At 38.7% G+C, this 18,551-nt stretch overlaps 1 protein-coding gene across 1 annotated transcript in view; it reads right to left on the bottom strand.

The window, feature by feature from the left end:
• Nucleotides 1-18,551, bottom strand: part of LOC114452113 (neuronal acetylcholine receptor subunit alpha-7) — a 49,298-nt gene that overhangs the window by 17,254 nt on the left and 13,493 nt on the right. Inside the window, exons 3-5 of the mRNA XM_028431232.1 lie at nt 16,235-16,279; nt 9,648-9,757; nt 3,192-3,271 (exon numbers count right to left, since the gene is read on the bottom strand). Coding sequence (XP_028287033.1) covers nt 3,192-3,271; nt 9,648-9,757; nt 16,235-16,279 — 235 coding nt within the window. The remainder of the gene's footprint in view (nt 1-3,191; nt 3,272-9,647; nt 9,758-16,234; nt 16,280-18,551) is intronic.

Below are 18,551 nucleotides of genomic sequence, written 5' to 3'. Positions count from 1 at the left end.
CATGAGTTACTGACATGGACAGCTGTGGAGATTCCTTTCTTTATAGGTGGATATTAAAAGCAGAAATATGTCTGCAAACAAGACATTACTACCAATCCCTCCAATCTCTGCTTTGGAAAGCAGCCATTTGTCCTTTGGTGCCATATTCTCCTTCACTGTCACTAATTATTTCTGTAAGTATAATATTTGCTTCATTATTTATATATTTTCTGCTCCAGTGGCTTAAAGAAGTGTCATGTCTAAATAATAAAATCACCATCCCTCCTAACAACACCCCCAACTCACTCTAATCAATGACAGCTGTCACTAGTTAATAGAGCTGTTGTGACTTACAAAGGTTATTGATTTGTGATTGGCTGAGGGGGTTGCCTCTCCACCTCCTGTCATGTTATGGTTTGGTTGTAAATTTGTGTTCAGTCTGCTTAATGATATTTATATATTTTAATTCCTGAAAAACAAAAAATTATCTTACATGTTTGTATGATTTGTTTTTTACTTCCTGATAAATACCAAAAAGAAAATGGTGGAAACAAGAGAAAGCATTCCATCCATTATGCAGTTCCATCAGCAGCCAGGCTGAAAGTCATGATGTGCCATGAATCTGGATCATAACCTCTCCTGATCCCTTTCTGTTGACCCCATGACCTCATGTTGTACCATCCCCCATTATCCTTATACTCACACAAGCACCTCCATAAAACTGCAGACCTACATCTCAATTAACTAATACAGAAAAATAAGAATGGATGGATCCAAAGAACCAATCAATCCAATCCATCTTTATTTATAGAGCACTTTTAAAAACAACAAGGTCAGCCAAAGTGCTGTACACAGCCTATCAAGTGTAGATTAAATTACTAATAAAATAAAATAAATATAAATTTGATATAACACAGGAATATAAAAACAGTACAATAAAAACACCAGTCAGGAGTAAGATAAATAAAACAAATAAAAGTCAACAACTCAAACTGAGTTAAAAGCCGAAGTAAAAAGATGTGTTTTAAGTGATGACTTAAAAACCATAAAAGAATCAATCTGTCTAAGTTGCAAAGGCAATTCGTTCCACAGTTTAGGACTCGCGACAGAGAAGGAACGGTCCCCCCTGAGTTTTCTCTGTGTTTTTGGGATGATGAAGAGAGACTGGTCAGCTGACCTGACAGAGCGAGCAGGGGCGAGACCATGAAGAGATATTAAAAACAAATAAGAGAATTTTAAAATCAATGCGAAAACTAATCAGGAGCCAGTGCAATGACTTTGTAGTAATGTGCTCCCGTTTCTTAGTACCAGTTAAAAGCCATGCAGCAGCATTCTGTACAAGCTGCAGTCGTGCAAGAGACACCTGGCTGAGCCCAAAATAAAGTGTATTGCAATAGTCTAGACGATTCATAATAAAAGCGTGACTTAAAATCTCAAAGTGATGCCGAGAAAGGAATGGTTTGGCTTTCGCCAGTTGTCTCAGTTGAAAAAAGCTCGCTTTGACAACTGCACTGATCTGAGCATCAGGTTTCAGATTGGAGTCCAATTTTACGCCCAGATTTGTCACAGTGGACTTTTTATATTGTGTCAGGACACCCAGATATACATCAGCAGCAGAGGCATCACTGGGCCCGAACAGTATGACCTCTGTCTTAGAGTCATTAAAATGTAGCAGATTTGCTGACAGCCAGGATTTAATTTCCTCAACACAGTCTAAAAGTTGTTGAACAGAATGAGTTTGCGTTCGTTTTAAGGGCATGTAAATTTGCAAGTCATCTGCATAAAAATGGAAAGAGACACCATGTTTGTGGAGAATGGACCCGAGAGGAAGGAGGTACTGGGAGAAGAGGAGTGGGGCCGAAATAGAGCCTTGGGCCACTCCACAGGTGAGAGGGGCAGCAGAGGACTCTGCAGACCCCACACAGACATTAAAACTTCTCCCCATCAAGTATGACCTAAAACACTGTAACGCACTGCCCTGGATTCCCACACAGTCTTTTAGGCGAGACAGGAGGATATTATGGTCCACTGTGTGAAAGGCCGCAGTGAGGTCGAGCATGACCAGGATGACACAGTGGCCAGAGTCTGTGGCTAAAAGAATATCATTAAGAACTTTCAGTAGTGCAGTTTCTGTGCTGTGCTGGGATTTAAAACCTGACTGGAACACCTCAAAGATTTTATGTTTATCTAAAAACACATTCAACTGACTAAAAACAACTTTTTCTAAAATCTTTGAGATAAAAGGAAGTTTTGAAATTGTTCTAAAATTTGAGAGGACAGAAATGTCAAAACCAGGTTTCTTGATTAAGGGCTGTACCGCGGTGTGCTTAAAACCATCAGGGACAGTACCATTTGTCATACTGCTGTTTATAATATTGAGCACATCTGGAGCTACTGTTGGAAAGACCTCTTTGAAGAGACGGGGTGGAAGAAGATCCTTAGGGGAACCAGAGGGCTTCATATGACCAACAGGCTCAAATTGGTCTAATACAGCAGGGGGAGTGATTGGGTTTGATGGGTTAGATAAAGGAGGGTGTATAAGGGCTCTGGTGCTCTCAACCTTATTCATAAAAAAGTGCAAAAATTTCTCGCATAATTCATCTGAAGCTTCCAAGCAGGCTGTTTTTGGGGCATTGATGACATTGTTGATGGTTGTAAACAGAACACGGGGATTGTTACAATTGGAAGCAATAATGTCAGAGAAATATTTAGTTCTTTCAGTTTTTACAGTTTTCTGCCAGCTGTCTTTTAAAATTTGAAAGGACACCTGTAACGTTCTTTTTCCACTTTCTCTCCGCTTTTTTACATTCACGCCTGGCTGCGCATGTGATGTCATTCAGCCAAGGCTCAGGACTAGGTTTTGACTCCTCAGGTTTTGAATGCCTAGATTTCACCAGAGCCACAGAGTCTAAGATGGACAGGCAATTAGAATGAGAAGCAGTGGAGGACATAACGACCCGGTGGCGCTGCGCAGGAGCGCACAGCTTTTTGACCACAGGACATGGAAGCAGAAAGTCAAAAATCACAGGCATATGATCTGAAAACGATGCATCGTACACCTCTAAGTTTGCAACAGAAAAACCATGAGTCAAAACTAAGTCCAGAGTGTGTCCATACTCTTGTGTGGGACCAACGACACGCTGTACAAGAACACCTGGATCTGTTTAGTATAAGGTGATTAGCTTTGAGGGAGGGGGCTGTGAGGGGGTTACCTGGTGGCAGGTATTGGCAGTAGCCCGTAGAGTTGACGAGGATATTCGTGTGGAACGAGGCATCGAATCTTTCATCAGCACTGTGGACGAAGACATATTAGCCATCAGTGGCACATAAGGACAGAGCAAGACATTATTTCATCAAGGAAATTTTGATTTTGAAAACATTTGCACTGCACTTAGGAAGACTGTTGTGGTTATTATGTTCTCAAAAGACCACTACAAAGTCAATGGAAGGGCAGTCAATGTCTAATGGTATCTACAAAGAACGGCAGGAAGACTGAGAGAAGTTAGGCATTAAAAAAGTAAACCTGTCCCCTTCTGCTGGTGTGATGGCTTGTCAATGTAAATTCATGGGAACGCCTACATTCCACAAAGTATATTCTCTGACATCTGCGTTCCATATAGGTTAATTCCAGTCTTTTTCTATCACTCTTTTACAAAAACCCATTCAGACAATGAGAGGAGAGCAATGCTTGCTGCTTGAACACTTAAAGTCTCTTTCCTGTTAAACATTTCATTCAGGGGTCTAACCACAAAAAGGCCTTTATTGGTCAAACTTCTGTATTATTATTCCTAATCCTCCCATCCCAACGAAACATTGTTTAAGTACTAAAATACTGGTACATTAAAATAAATCACAGAAAACATTGAGTGTTATTTGAGGAGTTCCCTGATTTGGAAGAAAACATTTGCTGTAAACTTAACAATAATTTACAGTTTTTTTTCTGATTGCTTAAACACTAACTATGATTCTTATAGCACAATTTCTAAAACTATTAATAGTTATAGCAAAATCACTCACTGAGTTTGCAAAACTAAAAGCAAAAAAACTGCTTTACACTCAATTTGCACTTTTGTAACACACAATTTGCAATTGTATAAATATAATCCACTTCACAGCACTGTTTTTGCTGAACTGTAAACACAACTCACTGCTTTACACACAACTTCCAAATGATCAACACACTCCTAGTAAAACTACACACATTTATGGCTGGTATTTACACTATTTTGCCAACTGTCTGGCTACACTGTCACATGTGAGAACTGTTTTACATCATTAGTTCACTTTGCAATCAGCATGAGCACTGTGAATAAGCCACAGGTAAGCTTCAGTGTGGAGAACAATGGAGGGAGAAGGAGACTGAGAAGAGTGAGAATTAGAGGAGGAACATGAGGAAGAGGAGGAGGACGAAGACTAGGAGGTGAATTTAGAGGAAGAGGACGAGGAGGTGAAGAGGAAGGAGGAAGGGTAAGAAGAAATAGAATTACTGATGTCATCGGAGCTACAATAGTGGATCATGTGATCAACCATGGAATGACCCTGAGGGAAGCTGGACAACGGGTTCAGCCTGAGCCGCTACAATATAGCAAGCATCATGAGGACATATTGATGAGAATGGGTTAGTACAGTTCCTTCACTCTAAGTTTTTCTCTAATGAGAAAAACATCAATACTGTACATGTAAAACTGAAACTGTTACTCCATAGAATTGCTAGACATCCAGCACCTGGAAGGAGGCATGCGAGGATATGGACCAGGCATCATGTCAGGCCTGGATACGGCACTCCAGGAGACATGTTCCCCGGTGCCTTGGACTAGAAGACATTGCATGTGATGTTGATGAAATTCTGTGGCCGGACCCAGAGAGACAATGAGACTGATTTTCTCTCTCTCTCTCTCTCTTTCAGTGAAATTGTATGTTTTCTAGTGTTTGTTTTCATGTGTGTGAATAAACATTCATACTTGAAATTTGAATCCCTGTGTGTTTATAGAACTATTTATGACAAAAGTTTGACCTCACATGGACAGACCTTGTGCACAGAGAAAGCAAAAGCCAGATGTGTTTTCAGTTACAGTTTTTTCTGATTGCTTAAGCACATTTCTGTAACTATTGGCTATTTGTGCAAAACTCTACACACAAATAAAAAAACCTTACACCAAATCAGCAAAACATTGTAGATCTCTTGCAAAAGCCAATACATCTTGCTTAACTCTTCAAACCTTTGTAAAAATGGTATTTTTGTACCACACAGTTAACACAAACCATCATATTACTAAGCACACAATGTGCCAACTACACACTGATGGTATCAACTGAAAACACATCTGGCTTTTGCTTTCTCTGTGCACAAGGTCTGTCCATGTGAGGTCAAACCTTTGTCATAAATAGTTCTATAAACACACAGGGATTCAAATTTCAAGTATGAATGTTTATTCACACACATCAAAACAAACACAAGAAAACATACAATTTCACTGAAAGAGAGAGAGAGAGAGAGAAAATCAGTCTCATTGTCTCTCTGGGTCCGGCCACAGAATTTCATCAACATCACATGCAATGTCTTCTAGTCCAAGGCACCGGGGAACATGTCTCCTGGAGTGCCGTATCCAGGCCTGACATGATGCCTGGTCCATATCCTCGCATGCCTCCTTCCAGATGCTGGATGTCTAGTAATTCTATGGAGTAACAGTTTCAGTTTTACATGTACAGTATTGTTGTTTTTCTCATTAGAGTATGGTACACCTACAAAACTTAGCGTGAGGGAACTGTACTAACCCATTCTCATCAATATGTCCTTATGATGCTTGCTACAGTGTAGCGGCTCAGGCTGAACCCGTTGTCCAGCTTCCCTCAGTGGTTGATCACATGATCCACTATTGTAGCTCTGATGACATCAGTAATTCTATTTCTTCTTACTCTTCCTCCTTCCTCTTCCCCTCCTCGTCCTCTTCCTCTAAATTCACCTCCTAGTCTTCGTCCTCCTCCTCTTCCTCCTGCTTCCTCATGTTCTCATCCTCCTCTAATTCTCACTCTTCTCAGTCTTCTTCTCCCTCCATTGTTCTCCACAGTGAAGCTTACCTGTGGCTTATTCACAGAGCTCATGTTGATTGCAAAGTGAACTAATGATGTAAAACAGTTCTCACATGTGACAGTGTAGCCAGACAGTTGGCAAAATAGTGTAAATACCAGCCATACATGTGTGTAGTTTTACTAGGAGTGTGTTGATCATTTGGAAATTGTGTGTAAAGCAGTGAGTTGTGTTTACAGTTCAGCAAAAAGAGTGCTGTGAAGTGGATTATATTTATACAATTGCAAATTGTGTGTTACAAAAGTGCAAACTGAGTGTAAAGCAGTTTTTTTTGCTTTTAGTTTTGCAAACTCAGTGAGTGATTTTGCTATAACTATTAATAGTTTTAGAAATTGTGCTATAAGAATCATTGTTAGTGTTTAAGCAATCAGAAAAAACTGTAATACCATCAGTGTGTAGTTGGCACATTGTGTGCTTAGTAATATGGTGGTTTGTGTTAACTGTGTGGTACAAAAATACCATTTTTACAAAGGTTTGAAGAGTTAAGCAAGATGTATTAGCTTTTGCAAAAGATCTACAATGTTTTGCTGATTTGGTGTAAGGTTTTTTTATTTGTGTGTAGAGTTTTGCACAAATAGCCAATAGTTACAGAAATGTGCTTACAGTTTTTTTCTGATTGCTTAAACACTAACAATGATTCTTATAGCACAATTTCTAAAACTATTAATAGTTATAGCAAAATCACTCACTGAGTTTGCAAAACTAAAAGCAAAAAAACTGCTTTACACTCAATTTGCACTTTTGTAACACACAATTTGCAAATGTATAAATATAATAAACTTCACAGCACTCTTTTTGCTGAACTGTAAACACAACTCACTGCTTTACACACAACTTCCAAATGATCAACACACTCCTAGTAAAACTACACACATTTATGGCTGGTATTTACACTATTTTGCCAACTGTCTGGCTACACTGTCACATGTGAGAACTGTTTTACATCATTAGTTCACTTTGCAATCAGCATGAGATCTGTAAATAAGACACAGGTAAGCTTCAGTGTGGAGAACAATGGAGGGAGAAGGAAACTGAGAAGAACGAGAATTAGAGGAGGATGAGGACATGAGGAAGCAGGAGGAAGAGGAAGAGGATGAGGAGGTGAAGAGGAAGGAGGAAGGGTAAGAAGAAATAGAATTACTGATGTCATCGGAGCTACAATAGTGGATCATGTGATCAACCATGGAATGACCCTGAGGGAAGCTGGACAACGGGTTCAGCCTGAGCCGCTACAATATAGCAAGCATCATGAGGACATATTGATGAGAATGGGTTAGTACAGTTCCTTCACTCTAAGTTTTTCTCTAATGAGAAAAACATCAATACTGTACATGTAAAACTGAAACTGTTACTCCATAGAATTACTAGACATCCAGCATCTGGAAGGAGGCATGCGAGGATATGGACCAGGCATCATGTCAGGCCTGGATACGGCACTCCAGGAGACATGTTCGGTGCCTTGGACTAGAAGACATTGCATGTGATGTTGATGAAATTCTGTGGCCGGACCCAGAGAGACAATGAGACTGATTTTCTCTCTCTCTCGCTCTCTTTCAGTGAAATTGTATGTTTTCTAGTGTTTGTTTTGATGTGTGTGAATAAACATTCATACTTGAAATTTGAATCCCTGTGTGTTTATAGAACTATTTATGACAAAAGTTTGACCTCACATGGACAGACCTTGTGCACAGAGAAAGCAAAAGCCAGATGTGTTTTCAGTTAATACCATCAGTGTGTAGTTGGCACATTGTGTGCTTAGTAATATGATGGTTTGTGTTAACTGTGTGGTACAAAAATACCATTTTTACAAAGGTTTGAAGAGTTAAGCAAGATGTATTAGCTTTTGCAAAAGATCTGCAATGTTTTGCTGATTTGGTGTAAGGTTTTTTTATTTGTGTGTAGAGTTTTGCACAAATAGCCAATAGTTACAGAAATGTGCTTAAGCAATCAGAAAAAACTGTAATCCTGACAGGGAGAGCGCCTATCTTTAGCACCAATAACAGAAGGGAATTAGCTGAATTAGCTTGTTTACTGAATCAGAACTGAGAGATGGAAATAAACCTTCAAACGGAGGGACTCGGTTTTTGGCTTCATTCAGCTGTGAACTAAAACATCCTCAATCCACCAGGAGACAAACTGATTTCGGGGTTATTGATTTCTAGCAAAACGGCGCAGTCAACCAGGAGACCCGGTGTTCAGTCTCTGTCCTGAGATTATGAATTTTTAATTAGTAAGTTCTAAAATGTTACCGGTAGATACAACATTTACAGTTTTTTCTGATTGCTTAAACACTAACAATGATTCTTATAGCACAATTTCTAAAACTATTAATAGTTATAGCAAAATCACTCACTGAGTTTACAAAACTAAAAGCAAAAAAACTGCTTTACACTCAATTTGCACTTTTGTAACACACAATTTGCAATTGTATAAATATAATCCACTTCACAGCACTCTTTTTGCTGAACTGTAAACACAACTCACTGCTTTACACACAATTTCCAAATGATCAACACACCTTGTAAAACTATACACATTTATGGATAGTATTTACACCATTTTGCCAACTGTCTGGCTACACTGTCACATGTGAGAACTGTTTTACATCATTAGTTCACTTTGCAATCAGCATGAGCTCTGTAAATAAGCCACAGGTAAGCTTCAGTGTGGAGAACAATGGAGGGAGAAGGAGACTGAGAAGAGTGAGAATTAGAGGAGGATGAGGACATGAGGAAGCAGGAGGAAGAGGAGGAGGACGAAGAGGAGGTGAATTTAGAGGAGGAAGAAATAGAATTACTGATGTCATCAGAGCTACAATAGACGATCGCATTGCATGCGACGTTGATGAAATTCTGTGGCCGGACCCAGAGAGACAACAAGACTGATTTTCTCTCTCTCTCTTTCAGTGAAATTGTATGTTTTCTTGTGATTGTTTTGATGTGTGTGAATAAACATTCATACTTGAAATTTGAATCCCTGTGTTTATAGAACTATTTATGACAAAAGTTTGACCTCGCATGGACAGACCTTGTGCACAGAGAAAGCAAAAGCCAGATGTGTTTTCAGTTAATACCATCAGTGTGTAGTTGGCACATTGTGTGCTTAGTAACATGATGGTTTGTGTTAACTGTTTGGTACAAAAATACCACTTTTACAAAGGTTTGAAGAGTTAAGCAAGATGTATTAGCTTTTGCAAGAGGCCTACAATGTTTTACTGATTTGGTGTAAGGTTTTTTTATTTGTGTGTAGAGTTTTGCACAAATAGCCAATAGTTACAGAAATGTGCTTAAGCAATCAGAAAAAAACTGTATATTTATACAATTGCAAATCGTGTGTTACAAAAGTGCAAACTGAGTGTAAAGCAGTGTTTTTGCTTTTAGTTTTGCAAACTCAGTGAGTGGTTTTGCTATAACTATTAATAGTTTTAGAAATTCTGCTATAAGAATCATTGTTGGTGTTTAAGCAATCAGAAAAAACTGTAACAGGAAGAATGACTGCACCAACAGAAATACTACATTGCGAATTTAGTGTACACAAATCAGGCCGCTGTGATGTGGCGCAGCCGTGCAACAGTGAGTACCTGTTGTACAGCAGGATGTCTGGCCTCCAGATCTGGCTGTCGGGAAACCTGACGTTGGTTACACCTGGGTAGTCAGACATGTTCCACTGCAGGTAGAAATCTGTCCAATACTGCAAACACACACACACAAATATCACACACATCTATATTACAGATGTACACAAACAATTTGAATTATGCTTCTGAGCGGAAAAGCCTTAGTCTACAAAATAGATCTACAGCATTGTGAACATTCATACTCGTTTGTGTTTAGTGTACTTTAGACATGCTAAATGATGTTTACAGTTTTTTCTGATTGCTTAAACACTAACAATGATTCTTATAGCACAATTTCTAAAACTATTAATAGTTTTAGCAAAATCACTCACTGAGTTTGCAAAACTAAAAGCAAAAAAACTGCTTTACACTCAATTTGCACTTTTGTAACACACAATTTGCAAATGTATAAATATAATCCACTTCACAGCACTCTTTTTGCTGAACTGTAAACACAACTCACTGCTTTACACACAATTTCCAAATGATCAACACGCTCCTAGTAAAACTACACACATTTATGGCTGGTATTTACACTATTTTGCCAACTGTCTGGCTAGACTGTCACATATGAGAACTGTTTTACATCATTAGTTCACTTTGCAATCAGCATGAGCTCTGTGAATAAGACACAGGTAAGCTTCAGTGTGGAGAACAATGGAGGGAGAAGGAGACTGAGAAGAGTGAGAATTAGAGGAGGATGAGGACATGAGGAAGCAGGAGGAAGAGGAGGAGGACGAAGACTAGGAGGTGAATTTAGAGGAAGAGGAGGTGAAGAGGAAGGAGGAAGGGTAAGAAGAAATAGAATTACTGATGTCATCAGGCTACAATAGTGGATCATGTGATCAACCATGGATTGACCCTGAGGGAAGCTGGACAACGGGTTCAGCCTGAGCCGCTACACTGTAGCAAGCATCATGAGGACATATTGATGAGAATGGGTTAGTACAGTTCCCTCACACTAAGTTTTGTAGGTGTACCATACTCTAATGAGAAAAACAACAATACTGTACATGTAAAACTGAAACTGTTACTCCACAGAATTACTAGACATCCAGCATCTGGAAGGAGGCATGCGAGGATATGGACCAGGCATCATGTCAAGCTTGGATACGGCACTCCAGGAGATATTTTCCCCGGTGCCTTGGACTAGAAGACATTGCATGCGACGTTGATGAAATTCTGTGGCCGGACCCAGAGAGACAATGAGACTGATTTTCTCTCTCTCTCTTTCAGTGAAATTGTTTGTTTTCTTGTGTTTGTTTTGATGTGTGTGAATAAACATTCATACTTGAAATTTGAATCCCTGTGTGTTTATAGAACTATTTATGACAAAAGTTTGACCTCACATGGACAGACCTTGTGCACAGAGAAAGCAAAAGCCAGATGTGTTTTCAGTTAATACCATCAGTGTGTAGTTGGCACATTGTGTGCTTAGTAATATGATGGTTTGTGTTAACTGTTTGGTACAAAAATACCATTTTTACAAAGGTTTGAAGAGTTAAGCAAGATGTATTAGCTTTTGCAAGAGATCTACAATGTTTTGCTGATTTGGTGTAAGGTTTTTTTTATTTGTGTGTAGTTTTGCACAAATAGCCAATAGTTACAGAAATGTGCTTAAGCAATCAGAAAAAACTGTAACAACATTTACACAACTGATTAGACTTTGATGTAAATCCAAGATTCTCATTGAATTGATTGAGCAGCTCTAAATGGCTGGATTCTAGTGTGGCTTTTGCCACTCACAGATATGTAAGGTTGGATCATTTTCCCGAATAAATAAACAAATCTTAGTATTTTTTGTTTCATTTGTTGCACAAATAGAGATTTAAGCACCACTGTCATTTCATATCATAGTCAACACATCTGAGACATGTTCATTAAATAAAAGTATCATATTAAAACGGTTTTTGCTTTTGTAGAGAAATAAAAAGATACAATGTCAGAGCAGTCTGAAAGATAAGCAGCCGCCTGTCTGCGTGTGACCTCCATATTTCAGCTGGTGAGATCCAGATTTCACTGATGAGCCTTATGTAACAGCCATTGTTAGCTTTTTGTGTGGTTTCTTACAGCTGTGTGAGAGGGAGAGAAGAACATGCTGCCAAGATTCAGTGGGACTACGCTGACATCTCATCTGCAGACACACAGATCTTCTGGCTCCTTGCTCGGCCCTTATTACATTTCAGAGGCTCTCTGATGCTTTGAGGCTGTGATGGCTCAAGGTCGTATGCATCTTGTTTACTTTCTGTCACTGTTGAACAGTGAATCTGTTAAAAGCAGAGCTGTTGCCGCGGCTACACCACAAAAATAAATAAATAAATAAACACACAGCACAGCTCTGAAGTTAAAAAAAAAAAAAACAAACTGGTGTGGTGAATTCCGGGGGCAACCGTTTTTTTAAAAAAGACAACTTTTTAAAATTGAAACAAAAAAGAAATGTCATTTCAGCTGTACTGCTTTTATATTTGTGACTAGTCTGCCATGAAGCATGAATATGTTCACACACAAGCCACAAATTAAGTTTTCATTTAAACCTTTAAAACAATCATATCACACAATCACATGAAAACAACCTCAACAATGCAATAACAGAGGGTCTGCAGAGCACAGAGTGTGGCTAGTCTTGATTAAGCTCAGGCATAAAAGTACTTAAAGGGTGCTAGAATTATTATTATTTTCTAATCAATGACTAATGATACTCAAACATGTTAAAAGGAGCTAGTGAGCCCTAAACCATCCTGGGAAAAACATATTTAAGGAGTATTTTTTGGTATTTTGCTAACATGCAGGGTGCAGAATTTATGACCTATACAGCAGCCATCAACAGGGGCCACACCAGATGTTTTGGCTCACTTCTGGGGAGCTGTCATCTTTATTTAGTCCCTGGTTTTACAGTGCATTTTCTTGTAATTGTATTATTCCTTTCTCTTAAGAGTAACATGTTCATTTTACAGCAACACAGTCATCATCCAAAGACACAACAAAGAGAAACACTACTTCAGATGATAACTCCCAGTAAAAACAGTGTCATCATGAAAGAACTCAGACCACAGAGAGAAGAAGAAGAAATGCACAGCAGAAGCATGCTGAGAAACTGGTTTGATTTTCAGTGTTGCATGTATTTTTAATGATCTGCTGAGGATCTCTGTGTTCTTCCTTCTATGTCTAAATAGGTTCAAAGGCATCATGAGTCAAGGTCGAATAAAACCAAAGGGAACCTGCTTACTATAAAGGAACAAAGGCAAAATAAATAATAATAAATGCTGTTACTCCTCTTGGTAAGCATCGTTATTTAAAAGATACTCTTTGAAATATCATCCTTTTACATTGATAGAAGATCTAACTCTGAAGTCACCGACTAGAACAGAATCAGACAAGTTAATACATTTTGTATTCAACTCAAATTTACACATCTTCTCCATAAAAAAGTGTGTTTTGCTGGGGTGCGGCCCCTCCCATTGTCCCATCAGCATGAACTCGCATCTTAAATTGTCCCATCACGCCTGTTCTGTCCCTCTACTGACGGTTGTCTTCCACCTCCAGCTCATCTAACATAGTTTCCATATGCTGCATGTTCATGGATCGTGTGCTTGCAGCTGAAACTCAGTTAATAATCACATTCTCAATGCGTGACACTTGAGAGACCTGCAGCCGCACCACTTAAGTGAAGAGAATTTCAAGAGGCAACATAACGCTAAAAACATAGTAATTTACGTAGGCCCTCCTCTCATGGTCGGCAACAGAATAGACATTGTGTTAATTACTGACAGGGAATAAAAAACATTACTATTTTTATTTCAGGAACCTGACTGTACAGAAAATCCAAAGCCAGAGCTCCCCCTAAATGTCTCCAAGTAGGCTTTCAGAGGAGCCTGCGTCCTTTTCAGGGGCGCTTGGCTCCACTTAGCTCCCCCGTAATTCGAACACTACATGTGACCAATAAAATCCATACTAAGAGACAGGTTAGGGATGATGGAGGTACAGGCAGGACGGCAAACCTTTACTTGGAGTCTGTGACACAAGACCCCAAACACCATAAATTGTTTTGCTTTCACTTGTTTTGTTTTCACTGATGGTTGGGATTAGACATTAAACCTTCCTGGTTAATGTTAGTGTTAAATTAGCATGATAAGGACTGTTGAAAGGTAGTTCCAAGGGTACAGGAATGAACACTATTGTTGTGCTGTCAGACACAATAAGACACCAGGCAAATAATCCAGTTCAATCCAAACTATTTATTGTACATGGAGCAGTACTGGCAGGTAGAGAATGACAACAACTGAAGCTCGTTTTCACTAAACAATAAAAACTAGAATGTATTAACATAAACAGAACCTGTTCTAAATTTTCCTACTCACTACTTTTCATGATGCATTGTGGGATACATTGAGGCCCCTATATTGGGTCTAAACATTCTCACATATTTGAACATTTGAAAGTAGCCATATAGTGTCTGTGCCATTTTGTAGAGCTGTTCAAATGTGTGAGAATGTTTAGACCCAATATAGGGGCCTCAATGTATCCCACAATGCATCATGAAAAGTAGTCTACAACCGAAGGTCACTATTATCACCTACTGCCCTACATTAAACTGAAGCTCCTCCTTACTACATAGCCAATTCCTCCTCTGAGACATGAAAGAAACAGGGTAAGGGCTTAGGTTTGTCTTAAAAGTTCAAATTCATAACATTAAACATGTTTTAAAAGATAAACCGTCACTTGCTGCATCACCATTTTCTGCTTATTTATGCTTAGTTATGCTGTGAGTGCATACATATTGCAATGAGAACACTCAACAAAACTAAATTTAAACTCTATAAAATACAAGTTATTATTGAACCCCTGCAGGCAGCAACCTTCTCCAAAATGCAGATATTTTATCAAGCTTATCAAGTTTGCCAGAAGAAAGACTGGAAAGAAAATCTACACAGAAATGTTTCCTCTTCCTTACAGACATTTACACAAAAAACCCCACAACGACTCCAGCAGCAGCAGGGAAGAGGAGGAGAAAGAGAAAGAGGAGGAGGAGGAGAGGTGAATGCCAAATTAAATTAAGCCAAAACACCGGTCGGTCCCAGGGGAAAAAAATGCCAAGCCTCTGGGGAGGAAGCAACCTTTCTATTCCAAAAGCAGCAGATTAGGCTGGATTACTGTACAAACAGACATTCCACCGGACCTGATAAGAAACCTAATTAAAATTGGACAGCTGCGTGAAATAGGTTTAGGAAGCTCTCGTAATGAATTACTACACTCTCCATTAGCTCTGACATTCACACCAGAGTCAATACTGGCCGACAAAGCACAAAGATGAGCAGCTTATCATAAACTGACACTGACCAAGCAAACAAGAAGGGCACAGAGTGAGCAGACCGGTGGAAGGAGCATTTGTGGAAACGGAGGCAGAAGTTGGCTGTGTCTTATGCCTGCTGGATTTATTTTTCTCCATCACAGCAAACTTATTTGGGTCAAGCTTCAGAGCTGAAGTTCTACGATTCCTCCAGAGTCTGTCTGGAAACTGAGCTGAAGGAAGGATTGGATGATGTGGCTGCAGGCTTTTATTTATCGCCAATGTTTACTTGGCTTCTTTCCCCGGAGTTAGTTTACACACCATCCCAAAAGACCTGACTGGCACAAATATACCTATCTATAATGGCTGGAAGTGGCTCAGGTATAAATTTCTGAAAATGTAGTTAGAGGGTCCAGGAAGGAAGTGTGGCCGCAGAGGGACATTTTGACCAGCTGACGACACAGCTAATCCACTGACAAACGGTTATGGATCATTACACCAATCGCCAATCCAAAATGCTAAAGCAATTGCACAAATACCTTAGAGGAAATGTTTGACATTTGGGGAAAAGCAGAACACTTATTTAAAGTGCTACTGGAACTTTGGGTAATGGAGCTGCTCAGACACACATTTAGTAATGTTTAAACTCTGCTAATAGTGGTGAAAGAAATGTGATTTATATATGGTCACAATATTATTATATAATAAATACTTTTATCTCAATTGGTTCATGGGGGTGGGGACTTATTGTAGTGGTAGCTGAAAATAGTTATCACAAAAGCAGAAACCAGGATTGTGAAGTTGTTGCCAGTGGGATTAAACAGGTTAACTTTAACCTGTTGTTTTGTAATGCCCAAATACAGAAAAAAACAACCAAGTTTTCTGTTAGCATAAAAGTGTGTCCTATGCACAAGATTTATTATCGACCAAAATTGTGTAGATGTTTGCACAGGTCAGGTAACCTGTCATTTTCTCCTCATTATGGTGAGCAAGGTACAGTTGTTTAGGTGCTGTGAAAGTCTAAAAGGACCAATAAAAAGTGATGCTAAGATGATGGCAGGGCCACTCCACTCTAGTGGAAAGAACAACTGAACATATAGAGCTTTTCATGAAGGCGTATCTTCCCATGGTGTGACTAGGACATAACGCATCCTTTATCACAGGTCTTCAAAGTGAAAATGTATGCTTTACCTGCAGTGTACCCATGGTAGTGCATAGTAAAAGGTACATACGCTAAAAGTCAATTGATCAGGAGTAAACTTACCAGTTGTAGCCAGATATTGGTGGTCAGTACTTGGTTCTTCTCATCCTAGAAAGACAAAAGTGATACAGTAAACACATCTTAAAGCCTAACGTATCTCCATTCTCCACTGTTTCTTTCAGCCCTTTAAATTAATCTTAAACATGGTGTAGGGCTAGCAGAGGGGAGGGTGAATACGAATGTCAGTTTGATGAATGTCCAGCGTGTTAATACATTCTCAGGCAGCCAAGCGTACTGAAAGAATTAAAAGATTGGGATGTAAGCAAGTTGCTACAGGAGGAAATGCATACAAAAGAAAGGGCAGTAAAAAAAATCACAAAGGTTTAATAGATGGCTGACCTTCAGTTAGAATCCTGATACTGTGTATGCATAGCCTACATGTGGTAAAGTGTCCTTGATGGCACTCTTAAAGGCAAGTGAGCACATGTGAAAGGCTTAAGTTTTACCATTAAAATCCATTGATTACATTAGTACTCATCAATCAGTTGCATGGTAACTTCTGTTTACACAAAAATCATTACCATTGGTTGCTGTCCAGAGGAAAAGTTAGAACAGAACTACAAAGATTAAGTTTTGTGACTTTAAGATTAGGAATCATGTGGTTAGGTATGATGACCCTTCATGTCAGAAAGTTAACACAAAGTTAACCATACAATACACCTACCAATCTACCGAGGAATGGCTCGAAGAAGACATGTAGAGTAAGGGTTAATCTAGTCCTAATGCAGATCTGAATCTGAGGGTCACTCAATTATGCCAGGAAATGGAAAAGTATGACAAATCTTTTTCTATTATTTTGAGTAAATATTTAAAAAATCATTTATTTATTTACAGCCTGCAGGTGCTTTATTAAACAGAACTGTACCTGATTTATCAAACAAGGTGTGCTATACATTTTATTTATATAGCATAAAAAAATAGAATATGATTGTATGCTTTACATTTGCATGAAGGCACCCACCACAACTGCCCCCAAAGACACATACACAGTATTTTAAATGTATTTTTATATACATTTTAAATCCTTAAAAATAAGGCACATAAACGTATTTAATGGAAAAAAAAAGTATTTAAATAAAAATAAAAAGCTTTTCCATTTTTATATTGACAAATAATACAAAATATATTTTACCTCACAGTGTGAAATAATAGCCTTGGCAACATCAAGGCATTCTGTATTATGCCTACAATTAATAGGATGGATTAGAATGGATAGGACTGGATCATACTGGGTAATATCGTCTCATAATCTGTGTTTACTGTCTTCCTCGTAGTTCTGTACCTCGCTCTCGCTCTCTCTCTTTGCAGGTCTCAAGACCTGCATACTGACCTGCAGTCCGGCCCCTGATCTCTCCTGTGCTCATCGACTTCACTAGCCCCTGCTGCTCATCTTTGCTACCAAATTACTATTCCTACTTATGGACTAACAATATATATAGATATCTATTACAATATAATCACTGTTTCATCTTGCTGTCATGTTTGCTCTGTACTGTATCATGTTTGTATCATGTTTGCTCCTCTTTCTCTCTCTCCTTCATCCTCTCTCTCTCTCTTTCCTCTCTCTCTCTCTCTCTCTCTCTCTCTCTCTCTCCCTCTCTCTCTCTCTCCTTCATCCTCTCTGACTAGCGGCAGGACTGGTTCCCCCTTAAGCTGATGGGTCCTGCTCAAGGTTTCTTCCTCTTAAAGGGAGTTTTTCCTTGCCACAGTGCTCTTAGGGGGGTTCCTGTGAAGCGCTTTGAGACAATGTCTGATTGTAATATGCGCTATATAAATAAAACTGAATTGAATTGAAATTGAATTGAATAGAACTCCATGAAGCAGTCACTTGATTTAGCACAGAAAGAGAGAGACAGAGAGAGGGAGAGAACATTTAAATACTATCCTACTGCACTCTCATTTTACGAATCAAAATCAAATTACTGAACATTAATTAGACTGTATCAGACAAGGAATGTGCAATAAAATAAAAATAAAATAAAAAATAAAATATTTTACATAAATTTAATTGAACAGAATTTACAACATCGTTCAATAGAAACAGGAGCTCTTTTTAGTTTTATAGACTGAATTTCTTTCAGTGAGTCATTCATGGTGTAATAGTTGAAAAACATTTTGAATGAAGGGGTTTTTATATAATACATTATTGTAAATTTGGATTGGCAAAAACTTTATTGCACCTTACATAGATCAAAGTTAGTTTTGTTTTTAGCTATTTATTTCTGCGATGAATGGTGCATCGTTTGCAGCAATTTTTCCTGTACACAGTAAGACTTGAAGGGATCATTTGTACACTACTGATCCTCCTTGCTGTATTTTG

This window comes from Parambassis ranga, chromosome 19 (assembly GCF_900634625.1).
Source record: "Parambassis ranga chromosome 19, fParRan2.1, whole genome shotgun sequence".
NCBI classification, from domain to species: domain Eukaryota; kingdom Metazoa; phylum Chordata; class Actinopteri; family Ambassidae; genus Parambassis; species Parambassis ranga.
This window is presented reverse-complemented; position numbering and strand designations above follow the sequence as displayed.